Source organism: Pyrus communis, chromosome 17, assembly GCF_041283825.1.
Source record: "Pyrus communis isolate YQ-2024b chromosome 17, ASM4128382v1, whole genome shotgun sequence".
Lineage (NCBI taxonomy): Eukaryota > Viridiplantae > Streptophyta > Magnoliopsida > Rosales > Rosaceae > Pyrus > Pyrus communis.
Window position 1 is genome coordinate 26372308 of NC_142581.1, and position 26388 is coordinate 26398695.

Below are 26388 nucleotides of genomic sequence, written 5' to 3' on the forward strand. Positions count from 1 at the left end.
TTTTTTGCAGAAATTTTAAAAAACTTGTGCGACACTTTTTAGCCTTGCGAGACAAAGGCTCTGTTGCGCAAGATTCTATATTTTAACCCCAACTCTCCTTCCCCTCAATTCCCTCTTCTTCATTTTTCCCTGTGCGATACCCTCTATCTCCTTCCTCTGTATCTCCATCTATCTCTCCATCCCTCTCTCCGGCCGTCGCGACTTTGTCTCCAAGAGGTAATTTCCTCTTCAATTTTCATTTTCAATTTTCTTTATTTACAAATTGGGGGTTTGAATTAGGGTTTTTATGGTTTTTTTTTTCTTTTTCAAATTGGGGATTAGAATTAGGGCAGTCGGGTTAGATGTAGGGTTCATAAATTGCGGGTTACATTTAGATTCTTAAATTAGAGTTTTTAGGGTTCTTAATTGGGGTTAGATTTAGGTCTTAAATTATGGGAACGATTTTGGGCAGTGAGGTTAGATTAGATTTTCTTAATTTGGGGGTTAGATATGGGAACCCACATGATATTAGCAAATCTGGATTTTACTAGTAAATAATGATATGCTCTCTCTCAAAATATTAGTTTGTTGTGAGGTCTTTATTTAAACATAAGGTAGTAAGGATATCCAAGGCACCTCACATTTGTTTGGTTTTAGGTAGTAAACTTGTAAGAATGTCCTTTATGCTACTTTCTTCTTGTAAGTTATAATTGATGGGTCTATATCCTATTTGAATTGATTAGTTTGTGTATAGTATATCAGTTTTAAGTTTTATTTTTGCCAAACTTGAATTGGGTTTAGAATTAGGGTTTTTATATGTTGTTTTAAATTTAAGTTCAAATTATTAGCATGTGTACGGTAAGTTAAATCTTTGTGTACGAAACACATTGATTTCCAATTTCGTAGATGTCACACCTCATTAGAACCCGGAGGCCAATGACTTCTACACCTAGTCCAACGGCTACACCTAGTCCGTTGACTACATCTACTATTGCCGCCACTGCTCCGGCAAAGATGGACCATAAGCCGGTCAATCCAGTTGACCCAGTTGGTTATCCAGTCCCACAAACGCAAGCATCATCGACTTCTTTGGTGGCGTTGCCTATTAGCACCCGACGTACTCATCGGCGCCCCCGCAGTACGGACCAAATGTTGCCATCGGGATCCACAACCGATGCCTCGGGTACATGGCTAGGTATACAATTCTAATTCACTCCCTCATTCCCATGTTAACTGAGTTTTGTTATTTTAGGTTCAATTTGTTATGTCATGTCATGTAAGGATTAAAAAGTTTCCATTTTTTTCTCTTTTTTTGTTCGCAATTTCCTTGCTTTAGAAATGGGTTTTGTCATGAAATCAAATTTGTGTGTATTTCGTAATTCATGTCTGTTAATTTTTATGTTTTTGCAATTTTTTTGTTAATTTATGTGTCCTTTCTTAGTTACTCAAACAGGTTTCTCACGGAATTGAAACGGTAGTGCTGTGGAAGAGATTTGATGATGAGGAAATGGCGAAAATGTTTAACTAGGAAATGAAAACCTTGGTAATTATCATGAAGCAATGTTTTTGGAGTCGTAGAGTTTCGGTTGTGACTATCAGAGTCATACAAGTGTCAATGTGGAAGAGGTTATATGGAATTATTTGCTATGGTAGCTTAGAATTCTTTGCCAAGCCTGTTGCCAGCAATGTTTTTGAGCATGTGTATACAAGCTCAAAAATTGGTCGTCTTGGATGGCAGTTGTCGCCATTTTTAGAAGTTTGTTGTGGTATTTCAAAACGGTCGAATTGGAAATCATATATACTAAAACTCAGTTTTGTAGCACTGTGGATGACCAGTGGTCTTATGTTTTTGTCCTTCTGTTTTTGATTTGTTTGCCTTGCTATTTTCTGCTTGCTGCAGTGAAAAGTTGATTTTTCCCATTCCCTCCACTCGTCCGTCATCCTTGATTTGTTCTATTCATTTGTGAAGTTTCTTTTCTGTTTAACCCTCTGCTTCTGCTGCTCTCTCTCTTTCTCTCATCCTTACTTTATTCTCGCTGCTCATCTCCGATTGTTTGCTATTCTTAAATATTGTGCTAATTAGCTCGAAAAATATTGGGGGGAAGCTTCCTGATTTTCATCTTTTAAGCTATCTTATTTCTGTTATCTGACTTAAGAAGGGTTTTACATCTAGTATGTTCTAATTAGGAGAAAGCAAAAAGTGGCCTCAACTAGAGAAGTAGCTGTGATGCTCAATAAGTAACTTTTAGGAGAAATAAAGGAAGAAAAAGTACGCGAATGATAACTAATCAATTTTCTTATTTTAGGTTCAATTTGTTAAGCTATGTCATGTAAGGATTAAAAAGTTGTCATCGTTCCGAACCTTTTATTAAATTGTTGTGATCATTGTGTTGGATACTTATATTGTTTATGCTATTTTCAGGATTTTGGGAAATGTTTTAATTATAGGGGAGGTTATGCCGAAATTTTAGTAGGATTTGTTATTAGTTTTGGGTTAATGGTTTTTTTTTCTTCTCTTTGCAGCGAAGAAAAACACCCTGGGACCTTGTCGACAATTGAAGATGGCGAGGGTCACCCTGGTGACCAACGGTCATATCCTAATCGGATATGATAAGCGACATCGGGCAGCACCAACGGCGGAGTAGCATAGTGCATTGGCCCATGACATTGGGCATGTCGTGCAGACTTTTTGCCCCATGTGGTGGAAGTCTTGGAAGGTGATTCCGAACGCTACAAGTAGTGGAAGAGTGACCTGCACCAATCTTTCTAGCAATTTGATGATCTGTAGGTTGCTCTCGAGGAGGATTATTTGAAGAAGTTGAAGGACTGACAAGATAGTTGGGTTTGGCTTTGCGGTCATTTTCAGGAGCCAGGCTATGTGGTGCATTTTTAATTACAACTTCTTTCATTTTACTTTTTTAAATTTTTACTAATGTTTATTATTATTTTTTTAATTTTCTTTAAGTATTACAACTCATACGTTTATGTTTTGTATAATAGAAAAAGGCGAAGGCGAACAAGATAAATCGCGAGAATAAGACTATTCTCCACCATTCAGGTTCAAGGCCTTTCTCCTATAGGATGGAGGCACGACGGAAGGTATATAATACATTTTTAATTTCCAATTTGAAAATGTCGCTAATAATTTTTTTTTTCTTACTAACATTTTCCTTATCTTTTCGATTTCAAAAGGGTTCAAAATTTCAGGAGATCGACATATTTGCTGACGTTTGTGTTCGGCCTGGGAATGAGTTGACTGAGTCCCTTCATGTAAGTAATTTCTTATGCATTCAACATTTATACTAATTATTTCAAATTGTTTTCTATTAATAATCCATGTTTTTTTTTCACAGGCCACTATGGTGGAGAAGAGTCAGTCGGTGCTTTAAGAATCCGCCTCCCAGCTTCCCTCAGACACGCTGATTGAGTCTGTGGATCCTCCTGAGGATGCAAGGTTCCACATCATCACAGAGACGTTGGATCAGACTTTCGGTCGGAGGCCAGGGACTTATTGTCGGGGGAGGGGAAATGCCAGGCGGCGGTTTAGTAGAGCCTCGTCATCCTCGCAGTCAAAAGGTTAGGTTACGGCTTTGACGTAAGAAGTTACTGGCCTGAGGAGTGAGCTGGCATCGTACAAGTCTCAAATGTCGATGCTTGTACAAGCCCTCAGTTCCTCCGGAATACATCTCATTGATTTTTCTACACCATTGCCCTCATAGCCTTTCCACACTGCGCAAGCACAGCAATCAGGCCCGTCTACCTCCGACCTCGTTCCCAACCAGCAGCAAGATCCTTCAAACGACATTCTTATAGATTTTTCTGCTTTTTTTTTTTTCATAGTTTTGTTCCTGCTTTCTTTTATAACTTTATATTTGTACGTACATTTTTATTTATATTATAAATAAGAATTTTTTTTATTCATTAATTTGCTCTTTTTTTTTTGTCATTAGTATGAAATCTTTTTTTCTTTTCTTTTTTTTTTAATTTTCCTTTTATTCTTTTTTTTTTAATCCAAATTACACTTACGCGACGCCGACCAGTCATCGCGTAAAATTAAGCCCGTCTTATAACTTCGTCGCGAATTACCACGTACCTCTTAGATTTTTCGTCATGCAAACTTTTTGAGATGAACTAGTCATAAAGCGCACTTGTACCCTTTTATATTGTACGACGAAAACCTTTGTCCATGTAACATTAGTGTGACGAATAGTAAAGCGTCGCACGATTTTATTTTGCGCTATGAGTTTGAAATTGTTCGTTGCACCTTGTCTTTTTTCACAACCATTGCGTAAAAAATACGCATGACAATTTTCTGGTCGCCATAGATTTTGTGCAACCTAATAATGATTGCACTTGTCATGATCCAAGTGAGGATTCTAAATTATTTGAAAAATCGGTAATGGGTGACTATAACTAAGTTAAGAGTTCCTGGACAAAACTCTTAACCGTTGGACCCTTTAAAGGCATTGAGTATCCATTGACACTTTGGAAATGTGATGAGCTTCTTATGCTTGCCTCCGGTGGAGGAGCCACCTCTTATAATTCTAGTACCAGAAATCTCGAGTACCTTCATATTCCTCCTATTATCAATGAGGGTATTGATTTCGAAACCCTTATTTACGTGGAGAGTATTGTTTCAGTAAAGTGAGTTGAGGGCAGAGTTCCATTTTCTCCTTTTTAATTTGTATGCATGAAGGCTTGAGTTTATATGTTTAAATTTAATTTGCTTTTTGGTCTTTGTACTATGTTTGCTGATCATGGGCTGCCTTTAGTTTTTGTGATTTCCACTTTTTCGTAATGTTATTTTATTTGGAAGTGTTTGATAACTATTATTTAAGAGTTAATTAGTAATAACAATTCCTTATGTTTTCCTTTTATTTTCTTCGAAATTCCTTGCTTAAAAACCAAATAAGTTTTTACTCATTTAACATAATCAAGTTAAACCTTCTAACGTAGGCATAACCACTCTCCTAACCAAATAAGTTTCTTTCATATGAGCCTTTAAATTAATGTTATGGTATATTAAGCTATTAAATTAAATAATCCATGTCATACCAAAAGACTAATTCTGAAAAGTGATTAAATTAAACAAAAATTTATCACGCGAAACATTCCGTCTTCTTCCCCTACCATTTTTCTGCTCCAAATCTCTTTCCTCTCTCCATCTCCGTCTTGATAGTTCACTCCCCTTCTCTCCTCCCGCGTTTCTTTTCCTTTTTGCATATGAAAAAGGGAGAGAGTCATGTTTCAAAATTTTCACCATCGGAAAATTTCATATGAAAAATGGGTGCATGCGTTTAAGAAGGGGTTCCCAATTTTCAAAACCATACAACCTTTATTTATTTAATTTTTTTTTTCGTGCTTTGTAACTAAATGGATTTGAATACTATTAGTAAAAGATTGGATGAAACTGGAGATGTAATTAGCTAGGTTTAGATAATTGATGAGGAGACTAGGTTTTGCAAATGAAGGGATTCGACATGATGTCTTTCCTAGAAGACTCTATCTCCAAGTCAAAGAGGAGAATCTACATCAAATTGGGAAATAACTCCTCTACTCTCCAATGTAGCTTGGAATTTCTACATCAACTACCCTTTTTGCATGCAGCACAGGGGTGTAAGGGCATTCCTACACCTATTTTTCGTGCATCCCTAGCAGTTTAAACAGTTGACTATGGATGACACAACATTGGCCAATAGGAACTCGTCACATGTAGGGCAAAATCCTACACCTAGGTTGACCACCTCCCTATAAATACTCCCATCTCCTCTAAGTTTTGGGAAACCTTACACTACGCATAACCTTTAGCTATGCATACAAACCCTAAACACTCACTCTTTTTATAGTTACTGACCTAGACATCAGAAATCCATTGGCCAAATCCCCTCCCCCACCTCGTGGGCATATGTGGCCTTATCTTTGATCAGAGGTTAACAAGCCAACTTCATATTATATATTTTACCCAATTCTTAGTATATTTTGGTAGAATTTTGATACTTTAGATTATATTTTCAATGTAGGACTTCGACTTTCTCTTCCGCAAAAAGTACTCAAACGGATGAATTTTGGAGTGATTCTAGTTAAGGATATTCATGATTCTTTCAACTGTTCTTGTAAAAGTTTCAGATTTTTCTACCAAATGGATTATTTACGGTGATGAAACAAAGGAGCAGTGACCAGTGTAGGAAAACTGAGATTTTGGGCTTAATTGCGAATTTTTGGAGTTCAAGATGGCCTATTTTGGGCTCGGGTCCTTCTGGAAAAGGGTTCAAGACATTTTAAACCTTAAAACAAGCTATCTTGGGTCGGTATTGGAGGTGGCCTAGCCCTAAAGCGTGGCTGATTAGTTATATGGTAGATTCTCCTTTATTGTCTAGCAGTTTGTTTCCTAGTTTATGTTAGGCTTTTTAGTCAAAATAGTCCCTGAGATTTGCATAACTCCTCACTTTGGTCTCTGAGATTTGAAATTATAAGAATTGGTCACTAAGTGTCTCCACCATCAATCATTTTGGTTATTCTGTAAAAAATCTCCATTAAATAAGGATAAAATGACAAAAATACCCTCAATTTTGTCAAATCACTTTGGCCTATTGTTTATTAAATTGAGGGTAGTTTTGTCATTTTAATCCTTATTTAAAATAATTATTCACGAAAAGACCAAAATGATTGGTGGTGGGCAATCTCAGGGACCACTTGTATTGATTTCAAATCTCGAGACCAAATTGAGTACTTATGCAAATCAGGGACCATTTGGGCAAAAAAGCCTTTATCTTATTATAGTTTGTTTCCTAGTTTTATTCTAAGACATTTTCTAGGAAGGATTTAAATTGTAACTATAAAAAAGGTGGGCGGTCCTAGGTTTTCTCTACGAACTTAGAGGATTGCTGTAGGCTCTGGCGGATTTCAGACTTTATTCTATAAGGTGTTTTCAATCTTTTTCTATTTCAATAAAATTCATTTTGATTCTAATTAAGAATATACGTAACTAATTTATTTTGCAAGGGCAAGGCCATGAGCCTTAGCATGAATATGTAGCTTTTATTTAATTTCTTATGATACTATGCATGCATACTTTGAATTATTAGTCACTATGCTTAAATTGTCTATTTGTCTTAATGATTAGCTACCATTAGGACGTTTAGATAAGTAATTAGATGCAATTTACGTTGGAATGTCACCCTGAAATTGAGGAATACATCTTGTGATTGATAATTGTAAATTCACGTAGGGCGAATACCACGCTTTAAGGGATGCATGATTTTTTAAAGGGTTTTCACAAAGCGTAACAAGTTATGCATGTTTACGTTTGATCTGAATGCTACATACGACTTGTACGTTTGATATTTTCTATCTTGAATGCCACAAGTAGAATATGCATTAGGAAAACCTAATCTTCAAAATTACAAGTGTGATTCATAAATAATTGATATAACTACATAGGATTGTCTAGGTGATGACAGAACTCTAATGCTTTATAATTTGATCTTTTAAAAATTAAAAATCAACTTTTTCCAAACTTTGTTTTAGGTAGTTAATTAAGATTTGGTTTTACATAAATTGTTTTAAAAATGATTTCTAGGCGACCTTGCATGAGCATTCTTACTACAATAACCTTTTTCTCTTGCAAATATTTGGTGTGATTTTAACCTTCTTTGCGCAAGTACTAAAAATCCTATAAGAGGGGTTAATTATTTTGTAGGAACAAATTCGTCAAGACTGAAGACGGTAGATTTTGCTACCCCATAGTCCATTTTATATATGAATAATGAATTCAAGAAAATGTTTCACTACATCTTTGCTACAACGTCAACACACCAATACTTTCAAAATTATAATGAAAAATGTATATCAAGAAAAACAAAAATGGAATCGGTTTTCACACATCATTTTTAATCTCCCACACATCTTATATAATTTTTCTATTTTTTGGTTACCCGATAGATACAAAAATGACACACCCTGACTGAAATCAAGGCGTGCTGGCCGTCACGTGAGGGTGACGTAGCCATGTGCATAGTGCGGAAGCAATAATAATAATAAAAGTGCGAATAAATAAAAACCAACTACCAGTAGTACTAGCGAAGATAACATACTAGTGGGAGATTAAGTGTGATAACACAACCAAAGCATAAATAGCCTAAGTGTAGTCCAGCAGGACAAATGCTAATTACACAACACCCAAAGGTAACCATACAATGGTCATAATCTGTCAGAGCTACCGTGGATTTCTCGCAAGCCACCAAAAAGTACTCCTAACTAGAACCTGGAAGGGTGCAAAACAGAAAGTGTGAGTGGGCAAAAACAAAGCTTTTCAAAATCATTTCATTTCTCAAAAGTTCTAACCCCTTGTCGTAAAACCTGTATAATTTCCCAGAAAATAGAATATATATTTGTACCACAACCACGCTCAAAATAGCAAAATTCACCAATATGCCATGTCAAATATCTCAACATAAAAATATATGTAAGCCAGGTGATATAAATCAATGCAAATGATATGTCAGCCGGAGTCACCTAACGTGACCTATACGACTGAATCTAGAGCTCATCCATCTAGCCGGAGTCACCTAACATGACCTGTACGGCTTAAATCCACATCTCAACAAATATACCTACACATGAGTCAGAACCACCTAAAGTGGTCTGCACGACAAGATTAGGTGTAAATAAATACGCTCAAGTGCTACGATCACGTGAAGACTGTGTAAATAATCGCGGGTCACCTACAAGTCGAAACCACTTATAGTGGTCTGTACGACAGGACTGTGCACCTAACTTGGATCCAAGATGAGCATATGGTGTGGGAGGTGAACATCACGTGAAGGACTGTGCCTTAACTCTAGGCGGGAGCACTAATACCGAGGTGCAGATTTATGAGTCCTCAACACATCTCACATAATCATCAATTTACATAAACAATCTACAACTCACTTGGTACTTACCTGAGCGTCCACCGCGTCAAATCACAATATGCACATATCATACAAATTTATAGTCTAAGCATAAATCAATAGGCATGGCATTTCAAACATAATTTCATTTAAATCGATTTTCTGGGAAAAATCTCAAGTATATAGGTATATACGGAAAACCAAAAGCCCACTCACTGGTATGTGGAAGGGTCGTAGCCCCCGAGCCTTGATTGACTACGCTCATCCTGAGGGTAGGTCTCACCTATATGCAAAACAACTATATAAACGTTAATTTAAAGCACATAACCAAAACTAGCTAATAACTTCTCAAACATTGCGTAAATGGGGTGTTTGAATATACCAACGTGATCTACTCAACACCATGAACATCCCCATATTTTTAGAAAATTTTTCTGACCACCCACTCGCCGCCACACGCCAGCCAAGGCACGACTAGATGTGCGGGCCACGCACAGGCACGTGTCTGGCACATGTACAGAAACCCTAACGGCGTTAAGCAATATTCCGTCCAAAAATGGAATATACCATTATATATACCTAACACCGTTAATATATTCCTTCAAAGTTGACGGAATATTCTCCTTCTCCTTCCTTGGTTCACCGGAGTCCGGTGCCGGCCGCCGCTGCGTCGTCGGTTTTTGGAAAAACTTCAAAGCTTGATAACTTACTCATTTAACACCAAAATTCATGAAATTTGTACCATAATGAAGCTCTCAACTAGGAGAACATGATCTTACCACTTTGGAGCCCGAAAACAAAAGAAATCTTGCCAGGGAAACCTCGAACACTCTGGCAACCATTGTAACTCGATGAACTCGAACTTCCCGACGTCCAAAACACTTCAAAATTCTTCTCCAAGCTTCGTGAAGATGTTCTAAAGCTCCATATAAGCTTAAAACTCTCTGAAAATTTCACGATCACGTTTGCATGAACAGTGCACCAAATCGAGAATTTTGGTTTCAAAGGTTTCCGAGGTTTTCACGTCCAACCACCACCACCATTCGACTCCTAAGCTTGCAAAGAGTCCAAAAACACCATTCACGACCTTGCAAAGGGTTTTCTGTACAGGTTGTACATAAATGGCAAGAAAATCCGAGTGTGGAGGAGAGAGAGAGGGTCAACGGGATTGGATGTGTGTGTGTGAGTGTTCCAAATGGCAGCCAGCCAAAAACAAATAAAACAAACCTAAGTCTAAGTTCCTAATTGGTTCCAAAAATATTAGGGACTTAGCATATTGGTCCACAACCAAAACTTAAACCACACAACGCCACAAACGTTCAAGGGTACTCTAGTAATTTCATGCCATCGATACATATATTTCGGGATGGGCTGTCACAAAAAATGTGTTTGTTTATGAATTCTAAGACAAAGCAGATGACGTTTTACCACATTGACATAAAGCAATAGTTCATATGTGCCTTGGTGCAAGTTCAACTCTCACCTATCCCCTTCCTTTAACATTTAACAATTTAACCCATTACTACAAATCAAATTAAAAAAAATTCTAAAACCAAAATGATGCATCACAATAACACAATCATATTCTTGTTTCGAGATCTTATATTAACTTTGCATTTTCTTTACGGTGTCTTTACATTATTCTACTTCGTTTTTTAGATTGTCATGTACAGAAGTAAGATTGTGAATTATTTAACAGATTCCTTTAAATACGAAATGCCTATGAGTGTTCTTCTGCAAAAAGTAAGGGTCCGTTTTGTAATGTTCTACAAAATAATTTTAAAAAAATTATTCTGTAAAACAAAAAGGGCAAATAGATTTTTTTATTTTATTTTATTATTTAAGAATGCTTTTGGTTATTTAATTTCAAAATGATTACTGAGAAAGAAAACATTGAAAATGTGTCTATTATCAATTTAATGTAGAATTAAAAAGTAAAATTTGAATGGTTAGTTTTGTATCAAATAAAAAGATTAAAAAATAGTAAAATTTGAACATATGATCCTCCATAAAACTCGAAACTGACTCAATCGCCCCTATTTTTGACAGCTATACATGTTGTGGTCCTGGAACTCCCAAGTTTATTTAGTACTGTTGAAATTGAAATCTGCCAGGCCTTAGGGACTTGTAGTTTGATTTAGTCTAGCTCTCAAACTGGTGGTTTTCTTTCCTGTGTATATATACGTGAAGAATTCTTGTGGAACAAAATTGCTAAAATGTCCCAGGTGCGTGAAAGTGAAACTCCCGAAGATAGGGTGGTCGAAACACTATCTAGGTTGCCGCCCAAGTCTCTGATGCGATTCAAATGCATACGCAAGTCTTGGTGCACTCTCATCAATAGTCCAAGTTTTGTGGCCAAACACGTCAACAATTCCATGGACAACAAACTATCATCATCCACTTGCATCCTTCTCAGCCGTTCTCAGGCTCATGTTTTCCCGGATAACAGTTGGAAGCCAGAAGTTTTCTGGTCCAGGATTAATCTTTCCATTGATAGTGATGAGCACAACCTTCATTATGATGTTGAAGACCTAAATATACCGTTTCCATTGGAAGGTCATGATTTTGTACAGATTGAGGGATATTGCAATGGGATTGTCTGTGTAATAGCAGGGACAAGTCTTTATTTGATAAATGTTCTTTTATGCAATCCTGCAACGGGGAAATTCAGGCAACTTCCCCCTTCCTGCCTTCTTTTACCTTGCCGTCCTAAGGGAAAATTCCAATTGGAGTCGATCTTTGGAGGATTGGGATTCGGTTATGATTGCAAAGCTAAAGAATACAAGGTTGTGCAAATTATAGAAAATTGTGAGTATTCAGATGATCAGCAATACTATTATCATCGTATTGCTCTTCCCCACACGGCTGAGCTATATACCATGGCTGCTAACTCTTGGAGAGTGATCAAGATTGATATATCAAGTGAAACCTATCATTATTCTTCTTCAGTGTACTTGAATGGATTTTTTTATTGGTTTGCAATTGATGGCGAGAAATACATACTTTCATTTGATTTAGGTGACGAGATATTTCATAGAATACAATTGCCTTCTAGGAGAGAATCGGATTTTGAGTTTTCTAATATTTTTCTGTGTAATAAATCGATTGCTTCTTTTTGCTCTTGTTGCGACCCAAGTGATGAGGATTCTACATTATGTGAAATATGGGTAATGGATGATTATGATGGAGTTGAGAGATCATGGACAAAACTCTTAACCTTTGGACCCTTAAAAGACATTGAGAATCCATTTACATTTTGGAAAACTGATGAGCTTCTTATGGTTGCCGCCGGTGGAAGAGCCACCACTTATAATTCCAGTACCAGAAATCTCAACTATCTTCATATTCCTCCTATTCTCAATGAAGTTAGAGATTTCGAAGCTCTTATTTATGTGGCAAGTATTGTTTCAGTGAGTTGAGGGCAAATTAAGTTCCATTTTCTTCTATATATTTGTATGCATGATATTAGATATGTCGATGGAACATTGTTTTGTTGAGATCATATCCACAAAAGTAGTACTCATAGCCTAGCGCTGTTCTAAATCTCATCTTGTGTTACATTTAACTTACATATATGAATTTTATTGTCCCCTTCCCCGTATGGTTTTATTTTATTTTATTGATCAATTGAATGTCTTTGCTAGGCCCTCTAAACTCAAATCGGTTACATAATACATTATTTTTATTAAATTGGCACAACTCATACTTTTGGTTTCAAGAATCAATAGCTTAGTTAAAAGTAGTAATGTATTCATGCATGACACCAAGCAGGACAGATCTATTAAGAGACCTAGGTGTCCTAAAACCATCCGAAACCTTAGATAAATGGTTGTGAGGACCTTTGAGGACCACCTAAGTCTAGGTTGCGGAGGAGAAGAGTGCAAAGTCATGTGGTCATGTTTTCATATATTTTAATCATATAGTTCCTTTGGGTTTTCTATATTCGAATAGATTAAATGGACTGAATTCTATTGTTTTAATTTATAGTCATTCAACATTGGAGTTATGCAGGTCTAGAGTAATTCCAATAGAGCAAGAGGCTAACTAACTGCACCAAGAAATTTTAGTTTAGACATCATAGTGACATGGGAATGCTATTCATTGGATTTAAGAGAAACGTAATTACTCCACTTAGTACTACAGTCTAGTGGTATTTCTCTTCGCTTGTAAGTGAGAAGTCTTATATTCGATTCTCACCAAAGTCGAATTTAAACCATATTATTGACAGCTCAAGAGAGGCTTAGCCCACCCCTTGGTAGATAATATCGTTTGTTATAAAATAAAAATAAATTAAAAAAAGAGAGAGAATCTTAATTACTAGCTGTTATGATTTGTTTTTTTTTTTTTGGGTAAATTACACAAAATTACCTCAACTATTGGTTGAACCACAATTTCATACCTCATATTTTAAAAATTATAATGTCATACTTTATCTTATGAATTTGTTGCGATGTCAGGCCTCAGTTAGTTTTATTGTCAATTTCCTTCTTAAATTTTGACGTGGCTCAAGGAGGGACCCACTCACTAGACCAATTGGATTAAGAAATTAATTGAATATTTAAATGATTTTATTTAAATAATTTTATTTTAAAAATGTGGGACCCACCCCCTACAAACCAACCACCCTAACCAAATTAATCACTATAACCAAACACCCCACAATCTCCATGCCAATTTCCTCCATGCCCATCCTCTGTCACCGCACCATTATCCTTACCGCCACCGCCACCCTCCTAACCGTCACCAAACTTATCCCAAATCTCAATTCTCCAGTACGTCTCCATTGCTGCAGGCTCGTATTTTTCTCAGACAGACACAGAGACCAAGGTGAGAGGATGGAGGGTCAGCGAGCACCTCTGTATCAATGCTAGCGAATTGACTACAACGCCATGTTTTCCGAAGGACGACAACCTCGAAGGTTCCTGTTACTATCATGATTTCGTATTCCCTCTCTTCCCTACTTGGCTCTAGTTTGGATGTGAGAGAAACAAAGAAGATTATTGCTTTCTTTAGTTCAATTTGAATAATTAAAATATCCCAACTAAGATTAGTCACAAAATTCTATTTTTTATTTTTATTTTTTATTGTTAGTGTTGTGGCTTATTTTATCTGACAGGGGAGAGATGAGGGCGCACGGCAGAGACAGATAAAGTGGAGAGAAATGTGTTTGTAGGGTTGTGTAGAGGATGTGTTATTCCCCTGCAAAGTGCCTTTATTTATAGTAATAAGGGAAGGAAGAATCCTTCTTCTCTTATGAATTCAAATCCTGATAAGGACGAATAACTAGTATCAAATATAATCTAGAATTTACACAATCACACTTAAATACAATGTTATAAAACTCCCCTAGAGTGTGTAAATACTCAAGTAGATTCGGCATCATGTATAGTTGAGGAAGTTGACTCGTCAACACTAATTCTGGGAGCAAGCTAGTCTCAAAGTAACGTAGGAACTTGCATCTAGAACTATGTCTCACAAAGAACCCAATGGCTATAGTAACACCCAAGTAGGGACAAAAACCCATAGTCTAAAGAAAAATGGGTGAGAGAATGAAAAGTCAAATGAAACGTCTACGAAACGTCATTAGGGACATGATCAACCCAAGATGGGTGCCTCGTCAAAACCTCGTTAGGTAGCAAAAGCCCAGTGCAAAAAATGCTCCTAATCATAGGGAAAAAGAATACATTAAGATAAAGCAAGTATACTTCAGGATACTCCCCTTGAGTTTGACATAATTCCAAAGAGAACTAACAATATTACAACTCAGAAAGTTTACACAGACCTATTCCTTGAACAAGCTTATGAAACATCGCCTTTGGTAGTGATTTGGTGAAGAGGTCGGCCAGATTGTCTTGTGAACAAATTTTTGTGACTTCAATCTTCTGATGCTCTGCTATTGATGTGATAAGAAAAACTTCACCGTAATGTGCTTGGTGTTGTCTCCTTTGATGTAACCTTCCTTGAGTTGTTCGATGCTGCATTGTCTTTATAGATCATAGTTGGGACGTCATCGACGAGGTAAAGATCGCAGGAGATTTGAATATGACCCATAACTACTCTCAACCATAAGTATTCGTGAGTTGCTTCATGTAACGCGAGAATTTCAGCATGGTTAAACAAAGTGGCAACTAATTTCTATTTAGTTGACCTCCAAGATATTGCGATGCCTCCAATGGTAAAGACATAACCCGTTTGAGATCGCGCCTTGTGCGGGGTCAGATAAGTAACATGCGTCGACATAACCAACAAGGCAAGAATCTACTCGAGATAACATGTTGCGACATCACTCGAGGATCGGTAAGGATATAACATGCCTAGATCTGTAGTACCCTTAAGATAACGGAAGATGTCTTTCACATCAATCCAGTGTATGCGCGTCGTTGTATTACTATATCTTGTGGTACATCAATCATCGCTAACGGTAGATGATTGGCTACAGTGGTATCCCAGGCTTCTAGGAGGGAAGTCCGTTGTACATGTGGTACATCAATCATTCCAACACATTTGCAGCTAGAATATGTGATCTTGTCACTCACGCTAGATCGGTGAAAGCATCTGGCATGCTTTGAGCTATGCTCTAAAGATCTGCACTTTAGTTTCAAACTAAGCGATGCGAGGATCTAAATGAGACAAAGTGGGAGTCGTCCATGATAATTCGTGTCGTTCTTCAAGAACGGTGACGTTTTTATCTCCCTTAATGATGGGAAGACTGTCTCGTAGAAATGACAATCCACAAAACGAATGGTAAAAAGATCACCTATCAAAGGTTCTAAGTAATGAATTATGGAAGGAGATTCACATCTGACATAGATTCCCATCCTTTGCTGATGCCCCATTTTTGTACATAAAGGCGGCAAAATTGGCACATAGACTGCACAACCAAAAACGCACAGACATTAGGTGGACCATGACACGCCCCGACCCCGATATTTCCCGAATACCAGGATAGGCACGTGCTGGCTGACACCCGAGGGTGACGAAAGCCATTTATGGAGTGCAAATGCTGAAAACAAGGAGTAAATAAGGTTTATAAATATAAAAGAATAATGAATATGCAAATAAGGACCGTGTTCAGAGCACACCTCTAATCTAGAACACTAGAAGAAAATAATATAAAATTGAATGAAACAAAGGAGTGGGTCCTACACCGAGAGGACTCGAAGATGCCGATGCGGAAGTGCCTGGACGTCGGGATTGTATGCCTCGATTCTAAGTCCTGAAGGGGGCGCAAAACAAACATGAGTGGACCAAGTTGATATATATATATATATATATATAATAAAACAATTATCAACATACTAACCCCCAGGTTTTATGAAAACACATATATAATGATAAACATAGGTTTTCCGAAACCTAGCATGTCGTGCAATGTCTCAAATCATAATTCGCATAAATAATAAACACTAGTGAATGTCCGATATAACACTTCAGGCCGCATGCCGGCTCCCCGTCTCTGAGCAGACAGTCAGAGGAAAATACACTTCAGGCCCCTTGCCGGCTCCCCGTCTCTGAGCAGACAGTCAGAGGAAAACACACTCTAGGCCCTATGCCAACACCAAACCGTCGCCCGGGACGGACCGGATCTATCCCTACTTTCCGTAGCGGAAAGGACCACTAGGTAAGTACAAAACCAGTGAACATACATTTATTGAAGATCAACTTCATAGTATAAAGTCATGCATCATCTATACTATAAAGAGGTGTTCTAAACATGTTCTAAATATCATATCGTCATCCATCAGATAGTATATAAGAACATGAGTTATAGGAAAAATAGTAATAATTCAGACTAGCCTCAGTAAGCATGTTATCTCGTAAAACGTTTCATAAAACATAATCATCAAATCATGCTTTTCATGTATGCATTTATACTATCAAAACATGCATTTTTAGAAGGGGTCCACTCACAGTACTTCGCCGTTGAAAGGCCACGCCACTAGCGAAGACGGAAACGCCACAAATAGATGCCCCTAAGCACATAAATGGTACATTTAGTCAAACTCTACTCAAACGAATGAATTTGGGAAAACGGACATCAGAAACGGGTTCAGGACGTTGAAGTTAACGCTGACCATTGACTGGGTCAACGGTCAGACCGGGTTCGGGTCTGGGTCAACGGGTCTGGGCTTAGATCCAGGTTGGGTTAAAGGGTTTGAACTGGGGTTGGATCCGGGTTTGGGCCTAAAGGGTTTGGGTTAGGATAATTGGGTTTAGGTTTTAGGTGGGCTGGGTTTGGGGTTAGAAAGGAAATGGGTTTAGGTTTTAGGTGGGTTGGGTTTGGGCTTTAACCTCACGGCCCAAAGGCCCAATTAAAAAGGGTTTTGGGCTTGGTTCACACGGCCCTAAGGCCTTTGGGGTTTTAAAGTAAACAAAAATAAAAATAAAAACAGAAAGGGTTAGGGTTTTGGGCCAAATACCAAAACAGGCCTAAGGCCCGTGGGGGAAGGAAACGGCCTGAAGGCCTGGGTGGTTTCTTGGGCTGGGTTTCCTGCCGGAGAAGAAGGCCGGAATTCGGCCGGAATTTAGACAAACTTTGAACGTCCATAACTTTGTTAATACTCGACGAAATCAAGTGATTCAAAAATGAAAATCGTAGCTCTCGAAGAGACGAAGAGAATGGTACCTCACACGACAATCGGCATGGTTTGGCTGGAAAACACCTCGAAAGTCACTAAGGTCGCCGGAAACTGGGTAAGATTCAAATGAGTATAACTTCTTCAATACTCAATGAAATTGAGTGAAACAAAAAGGAAAGTTGTAGTACTCAGCGAGACGAAGAGATTGATACATTGCATGCCGGCCAACTCGCCGTGGTTTGGCCGGAAATTGCCTCGAAAGGGGCAGTGTTCGTCGGAAAATTGGGAAATGTGTCCGGGGTGGTTTCTTCGTGATTTGACGTCCAAAACACAACCACGGGGTTAGAAAAGAGCTATAGGTGTGGGCATGGGTGTGTGTGTGTGTGTGTGTTCTACTCGGAGGGAGGGAGAGGAAGACAAAGAGAAAGAAAGAGAGAGAGAGAGAGTAAGAAGAAATAAGAGAAAAGGGAAAGGGAAGGAACCGGGGAACAAAAACAGGGGGTGGGCCCCTTGGGCTCACCAATTAAGGCTCAAAAACAATTTTAAAAAGGAAAGTATCCCCCAAACTTAGTGAAAATACAAAAATACCCATTTTCTTCCGTAAATCTCGGGACGGGTTGTTACAGACCAGATATCCGGTAACCAACTAAAAGGCGTTATATGGTTGGGTCATCATATGCCTCAAGTGGACCAACATGGCTGCGTGCAATATTGCAAACCCCAAGTAGCGATCGAGAGCTTGGTACGTATTACCAACAATCAAGCAATCATTTGTAAGTACTTAATGAATGTCTTTGCCAGGCCATTTTGGGTGTGAACATGGTGTACTGAATGTTCAACTTCTACCCCAACCGACATGCAATAATCATCAAAAGTTTTAGATGTGAATTATCCAGCATTATCCAATCGAATAAGTTTAATTAGATATTCAGGGTGGTAAACCCTGAGCTTGATAACCTGAGCCAATAGTTTAGAGAATGCAATGTTCCTTGTGGACAACAAGCACACATGTGACCAACGTGTGAAAGCGTTAACCAATACCATAAAATATTTAAATGGTCCGCAAGAAGGGTGAATCAGTCCACAAATGTCCCCCTGAATCCTTTATAGAAAAGTAGGAGGATTCAAACGAATCTTGTCGTAAGAAGGCTTAATAATAAGTTTTCCCATGGAGAAGGTTTGACATACGATTCATTGAATCGAAGCTAAACTTCGAGTTAGTGGATGCCCGTGTGAAGATTTGAGGATATGGCACATCGCTGTTCATCCAAGGTGTCCCAAATGATCATGCCAAAATGTGAATTTGTGTGCAGTCCTTAAGGTAAGGACGGCCACAATGTGGCTCTTTATAGGGCGTATGGTTGTAGTATACAGACCACTTAGGATACGCTCCATCATCTCTAGAATACGCTTTTGGCCATATTCATAGGAAGTGATGCACAAAAATTCAACTCCATTTTCTACATAGGTTTCAGCGCGGTAATTATTGTCTCGAATGTCCTTGAAGCTCAACAACGTTCTTCTGGAATGTAAAGAATAAAGTGCCTCATCAATGGTCAAGATTGTACCATTGGACAACATTATACGTACCTTATCGTATCCTTCGATCAGGTTGGATAGACCTGAGAGGGTTGTCAGAGGTGCATTTTTAGGTACGAAGTTAGTGAAATAGATGCATTCAAGAAAAATAGTGTACAAGGTTGCACTATCTGCCAGACAACTAACTTTCCCTAGTCATACCTAAAAATAAAAATTTATTTGAATCGGTCACATGCATAAAAGTTTGAAAAACGAATATCCATTCAAAATAATTGAAGTATTCTATGATGGTAATTAAAAAAATTAATATCCAAAAAACAAATAACCAACAAATAATCCAAACATAAAGAAAACTTGTTCAAATTTAAACCAAGAAAAAAGGAGGGGTTCAGCCACTAGGTGGAATTTGGCCCCCAAGGTTCTAAAATCAACTAAAAATAATTCATGTCTAAGATTCTAATCTTCCATAGGGGTAATAGCCTCTTGAAAATCAGAAACCTCCATCTTGGTACTCTCTAATTCATCCACTTGCAAAAAGTTTGATTTAAACTTCTTACAACGAGAATGATATTCAGCTACAATCTTCTAGGGAGCACGGCAAACACGAGACCAATGGTTCTTTGAACCATAGCTGTAGCACATGTCCGTATCTATGGTGTTAGGTGCTTTGCCCTTATTCTTGAAGTTTGAGGCCTTGGAAGCGAGGTTGGGGCGCTTTTGGGCTTGAATTCCTCCCTTAGATGGACCTTGGCTCCGTTGACCTTGACGAGGTGGCTTCTGGGGGCTTCTTCCATGCCTATGTTGGCATTTTGGGCATTAATTTGTGTTAAAATATGCCAATCACTGAGGCACCACCAGACTGGCGAGTTCTCAAACCACGACGCCACCAATAACCCATAACCTAAACTCTTTCTCCCACGCTGCACAGTGGCTGCCATGCCCACTGTTCATCATCTTCTCTGGTGAACTTGACATTTTCGATTGGGTAATGATCAAAAACCCTCACATCTTGTTAATACCATCATTTACGTTGTTTTTTTGGACTTATCTAGAGACTTTGATAATGAAATAATACAGAAATAACGAAAGGGGAAACTTCCCTAGTTTTCTTGCAAGATTACAAGGTTTTGCAAACCATTTCCCGGCAACTCTGACTACGGCTCCATCCCCCATTGGTATATTTCGAACCCTTGCTTCATGAGTTTCATTTTGACTTTTATTTCATTCAAAATGGCTGAGATTCGAGCACGAACGGAGCTCGAGAAGTTTCCTGGTTAAACTCAAACATTGAATGTCAAGTGAATAGTTTTACTTTTAACCATTTGAGCTACTAGGTCCTTACACGGACATTTGGAAATGATGTTTTTGTAGTAACTATAGAGGAAGAAAGACTTTCGTTAACCCAAACTAGCAGTGAGGGAGGATGTGCAAATTTGGTAGAATCTGGGTATTTTTAAGGGTTCTTCCACTCTTCCAATATAACACAAAAAGGTGGAAAACAAAACAAAAAGATTCCTCTTTTGTTTTGTTTTGGGACACAGTGATACTCTTAACTAATCCAATTTGTACCACCCTCCTCCTCTGTTTACTATGAACAACACTTTTCATATTGGCCTCTAATTCTAGCTCTATTATATATGTAAATAAATTGACATTATTGGTTTATATATGGAGGAAAGAATGACGTAAGGTATAACAATTTGGAATTAGAAAATTACTTGTTGGACCAACTATAATTATTCTAAGAGTCGCATCATGTAACACTTCTTCTCACATTGATGACAAGAGTAATGGTAGGGAGACTAAATTTGTAGACAAAGTTTTGAAAACTAAAGGACATGAAAGTTGATGATTGGTTTATTACTTAAACATTGATAAACGTGATTATTCCTATTAGTGACATATCATTTGATTTGTAAATTTAGTCTCCCTAGCATTACCCTTGATGACAAAAGTACAATTAGACGTGTGTCCCACTTCATTGTGAGAGGAGGTTTGATGCGAACCTTACAAGTATGGTACATGCTGATAATTTGACATCTTGCACATTACCATTTTGTTGTTGGAGAGAAGATGATCTGAATACTCAAGCAAGAAGTGTTTGGGTTAATATTTAGAGTTTGGACTTAGAGGAAAGAAAGCCCAAAAGAACTAAAGAAAGGAGACTTGCCCGAGGCCCAACACCAAGCCCATCCATCTATCTTAAAGACAATATGATGGCCCCTCATTAATGCAAAGGTTAGGTGCTTACAACGGAAGTGACAACTGATGGAAATCAACCTACTCTCAGCCTAAAAGCACTTTCTAAATGGCAGAACATGTAAAAAAGGTGATGACTCATTGAAGTGTTTTTGAGTAAAGTTTGCAACAGCCAAGGTCATTGCCTATAAAAGGGAAAACAGGGCCCAGAGACAAAGACACTCAACCAATCAAACAAACAAACATACAAACTCTGCTCTCATGCCAGATTTACATTTAAAAGTTGTAATCAACCCAGATCTCAATCCTTTTCAGGATAACTCCCTACAAAAACCATCTTTTGTCTAGTTTAAAGCTTTACTATCACCCCTAGTGGTGTAGTATTGATGCTCTCTCGTGTAAACTTGTTTACCATCCATCCATTCCAAACACACAACCATTTGTAATCATAAAGAGATGAGACTACAAGACGTTCAACCTTGCCCGATAAGGTGAAATCTTGTCCGAATCACTTTGCTTCGTCTTTCCATTAGTAGATCTGGTATTATAATGTATTCTCCAGTATATATTCAAGTTATTTCCAGTCTTTTGGTGATCAGAAGCTCCATTGGTCCTCAAATCTGGTTCACTTAGTGGTTTTACTATCATAAAAGATGAATGGGAATTAGACTGATGGCTTAAGCCAAATCTAGACTTTCATCCTTTAAAGTAAGGGTGGGCAAACGGGTACAGAAACTGCGGGTCAGGGTGGGTAATGGCGGTTCGGGGCAAGTACGGACCAGTTCTTAATTTTGTAAAAACAGATCGGGGTGAGTCGGGCCGGGTAATTGAAGTATTCGATTTGGGCTGGTTCCAAAAGTATAGGAACCGCGGGTACCCAAACCGGCCGGTTTGTGTTTCAATGGACGGACAAGATTTAAGATATCATCTCTCCATCCAATCTCAACCGTCAGTTTCAACCCTAGCCAATTCCAACTCAGTCTCAGATTTCTCTTCTCAGACTCTCGTCACTCTCCCCCCTCGGCTCCTTCTCCCTATCCCTTCCCTCGACTCCAACTCTCATACTCTCTCACTGTCTCTCATAGACTCACACACTTACTCTCACAGTGCTCACCGCCATCGGGACCAACACAATAGCATCACCAACTCCGCCGTCGCGACCACCATCACTCACCTCATCACCACCGTCGAGCTCCAACTCTCAGAATCTCACAGCGTTGTCGCGACTAACACAATGGCACCACCTCCACTGTCGCGAGCGACCATCATCATCACCCCATCACCACTAGGACACTGCTACTACCAGTACCATCCATCATCCCTCTAAAATTTAGGTAATTTTGAATTAGGTTTTATTATTAATGTGAATTTCTGGTGTAGGGATTAAAGCAATAGAATCGAAGTAGAAAAGACGATAATTGAGTTCTTGGGAGAATCCCAAGCGAAACTCTTAAATCTGAAACTGGAATACATTTGATAAAAAAACACTGGATACATGGTTCTCTTAATAGCCAATTTATACACTAGAATACTGGATACCTAATTAATCACATTCCTATCTAGAATACATTAAACACATAGGGAAGCATAGAAAATATTAAAGAACTAAATTTCCCAGATTAACTAAAACCTTAGTCTAATTCCCCAGTGGACACAAGCAATCTTGAAGATCTTTCTAGATGCTCCTCCATCACTTTATAAGCAGAACACTTGAAAATTAATTAACCATATTTCACATATGAATTATCATTTACATTTAGCAATTTTTACCTATTTGCTCCATGTTGTTCCTTGTCGTTTTTACTATATACTAAGAATGTTTATTAGCTGAGAATTACCTTAACTTGGAACCTAAACAGTGATAATTTTCAGGATTAATTTGTTGTCTAGTTGCTTGTAGAGATAGGGTCAATAGATGACATCATGGATGGTATGTCCATTCTTGTTGCCTCAAGCTTAATCTTGTTAGGTCACTGTTTTTTGCATCCAAATGTTGAGTAGAAGTCCTTGTATTTCACATATATTCTGAAGTATTTCCAAGCATATTGATTTGCAATCCGGAGACATCGATTCTGTTCAATTTTTTAATTTTTAATTTTTTTTCATTGCCATATTTGTTAAAGGTTTCAAATTAGGATCCAAGAAGCATACGACAAAGGTAATTTTAAAGAAATCTGGTGCACTGAGGGTGACTTCTGGGATTGAAGGACTATCTCTGCTAAAGACAACAAAGGTAATCTTATCCAATCAAATTTATATCTAGGTTTTAAAAGTTGAAGGTGTAATGTGACAATGGATATCATAATCAATTACTCTATGCATAACCAAGAAAGGAATTCGCCGGGGGTGGGGGTGGGGACCAAAAGCTAAATCGATCCAAAACTTCATCTACCTTGAATAATCCTAAAAACTCATTTTGTTTAACTCCATCCATATGATCTAAAAAATTGTCATGCCCTTCTACACGTAACAGTTTTTACAACATTGTCTTTGTCAAGATTTTAAGCTGCATAAGACCCTCGTAACATCTGTTTTGGACTGCCTAACTTGAATGAGCCTCCTTAAACAATTTTTACCAGATCTTTATGAAGCCTTCTTTGAATCTGATTATAATTATTAATTTTCCCTTTAGCCATCAGCAATGCAAGCACTTGAATCTTAAGAGGAATCTTTGCCTTCCAAATTGGATCAAAAGAAAATGGATACGAACTCTCCTCTATGTTATCCCCCTTTGATCGTAACTGTCCCTTGAATATATACTCCAGCCCCTGACATCAGGGCAAACTCTTCCGACTGTTAAGTCATTGAGATTCCTAACTTAAGTCTTAACCGGAAGGAAACACAAATGCATCTTAAAAATCTTGAAGCTTCTTGATGTTCTTGCTGGAGAGTGAATAGTGATAAGATCTGGAAACAGAACTTCCAATGCATTACCCTCCAGCTCTTTATGAGTTATCAAAATTTTTAACAATCCAAACCAGATTGTAGTTGAAGTGGTTAAATTTTAGTCTAATTTTTAGTCTAATTGTGGTTGTAATTCGTTGATCTAAGCTGAGATTTTTATTTCATGTCGAGGGATGTTCTTATTTTACACGAGGGGTTTGAATTAGCCCCTCCCGATCATATTATAATGCGGAATTGATGTTCAAATGGTAGAAAATAAGTAGATGAAGGACTTATACTACAGTTAGCGAGGTTGAGATCGTTATGTTATCAGGTCATTAAGCCTCAAATTGGTTTCTTTGTCATTCGTAGTGGGAAACAAGTTTCTATCAATTTGTTAATATGGATTTTCTTTGTCATTTCAATGTAGTCATAAGCTAGGTTTAAGCCTCGAATTGGTTTCTTTGTAGCTGCCTAGCTGGATGTGCATTTAACTGCTTAAAATCTGTTTGTTTCGTGTTGAGGACTAACTAGGTTTGCTAAATGCAAAAGTTATATTTTTTATATTAGAAATTTAACCTCTGTTGCGCACCTGAGGTGAGAATTTTGCTTTTATAATTTTTATTTACTGCATCTAATGATCTTATTTATGAAATGCAGGAAAAAGTTGTCAAGTTAAGCAAACAATTGAGCCATTTAAAAAGTTTGGTGAGTATCTTATGTCTTGGTTTGTGTTCAAGCTTTGAGGTAGGCTAGCATCCAATCGCCTTTGGTTGAGCAGAGCCTAATCCAAATACACATTTCTCCAAATACCTGAGCATACCTCATCGCTTTTGGTAAGCTCTAAAGCTTATTTGTTTTAGATCCTTTTTATTATGTTTCGAATGTGCCTTATGAATGAGTTGACGTACTCCCATAGATATTGAGGTAGTAACCTATTACAGGCTTAACAAATGTTTGTTTGTTTATAGAACTTATTAACCTATTCTTCATGCAAATGTTCTTCTATGTCCAAACTGATTAGTATAATAACATGATGACACTTCTCAGCCTTTTTGGTCTTTTGTCAGTCAACAATCTGTGTGTTGTGTGTTCACTCTGTTTCATTGTGCTGCCTGCTTGTGTTTCCCATCCCATAGAGTAATTATTTGCTTTGAACCAATCAGAAAGCAACAAAGTCAGGTTTAAAGTATGTATAATGTGTAGATTATTTGCTATCAATCAGAAAGCAACCAATCCCAGAGAGTAATTGTTTCCAATCCCAAATATAATTATTTGCTATTTTATTTACATGGACATTATGCTTTTGGGTTTAAATTATGTATAATGTGTAGATTATGCTTACATGGAGATTATGCTATTTTATTTGATTAATGAATATAGTTCCATTATTTAATTTTTACAGATTTTTACATAATGTCTCAATCTCAAAGTCAAAGTACCCCTAGTAGTACTAATGTAGCATCATTTACGGCTACATCACCATGTCCTCCACAATCAACACAAGCACAACCCACACAGTCAAAACCATCAATGCCTCCCCTACACCCCTCATCCTCCAAAAAAAGAAAAGCACCACCTATTCCAAAGACAAAACAACCAACTATAATAGCTTCACTAGAGAGATCTTCTTCTGAGAGATCTTAGGTTTGGGATCATGTCACTAAGTGTACCGTCTCGGAAATACAAGAAGTAGAAAAGGATGGAAAGAAAGAGAAGGTGGAGGTACAAGTATTGAAGGCTAAGTGTAACCATTGTAACTTCCTTTTTGCATGTGATACTAGTGGGGGTGGAACTAGTACTTACATTAAACATTTCAATAAACATTGCAAGTCATATAAACCAATTGATGCGTTGCAAAAGGTTCTAGGCAGTTCTGGACCTTCTGGGAATGTCAAAAACATGCTTGTTACTCAAGGGTGGAGCCAAGAATAAAGTATGGAAGGTATTATTAAGTTTATTGTGATCGAGGAGGTACCTTTTAGTATTATGGAGAGTGAAGGGTTTAGGCAGATGATGTGCAAAGTCCAGCCTAGATTGCATGTTCCAGCTTGGAGAACTATCGTGAGGGAGATATTCAGTATATATGATAGCATGAAAGATCAGTTAAAAAAGGAGATACACAATCATAGAGTGAGCTTGACTACTGATACATGGACAAGTGTGCAAAATTTGAACTACATGGTGCTAACTGCTCATTTTGTGGATGATGATTGGAATATGCACAAAAGGATTCTAAACTTTTGTTTGATTTCAAGTCATGAAGGCAAAGAAATAGGGAAGATGATTGAGCAATGTTTGGTTGAGTGGGGGATTGA

The 26388-nt window shown here is 37.7% G+C and overlaps 1 protein-coding gene and 1 long non-coding RNA gene across 2 annotated transcripts; one reads left to right on the top strand and one right to left on the bottom strand.

The window, feature by feature from the left end:
- The first annotated feature begins 11048 nt into the window (after positions 1 to 11048).
- Positions 11049 to 12413, top strand: LOC137708079 (F-box/kelch-repeat protein At3g06240-like). The gene has a single exon (XM_068447068.2). The coding sequence runs from the start codon at positions 11087 to 11089 to the stop codon at positions 12287 to 12289; it is 1203 nt and encodes a 400-aa protein (XP_068303169.2). The 5' UTR covers positions 11049 to 11086; the 3' UTR covers positions 12290 to 12413.
- Positions 12414 to 15887: 3474 nt separating this feature from the next.
- On the bottom strand, positions 15888 to 16844 carry LOC148689728 (uncharacterized). The gene is made up of 2 exons (XR_015958791.1): positions 16782 to 16844; positions 15888 to 16086 (listed from the first exon to the last, which is right to left on the bottom strand). It is a non-coding gene; the product is annotated as an uncharacterized LOC148689728 (long non-coding RNA).
- Between the last annotated feature and the right edge of the window lie 9544 nt (positions 16845 to 26388).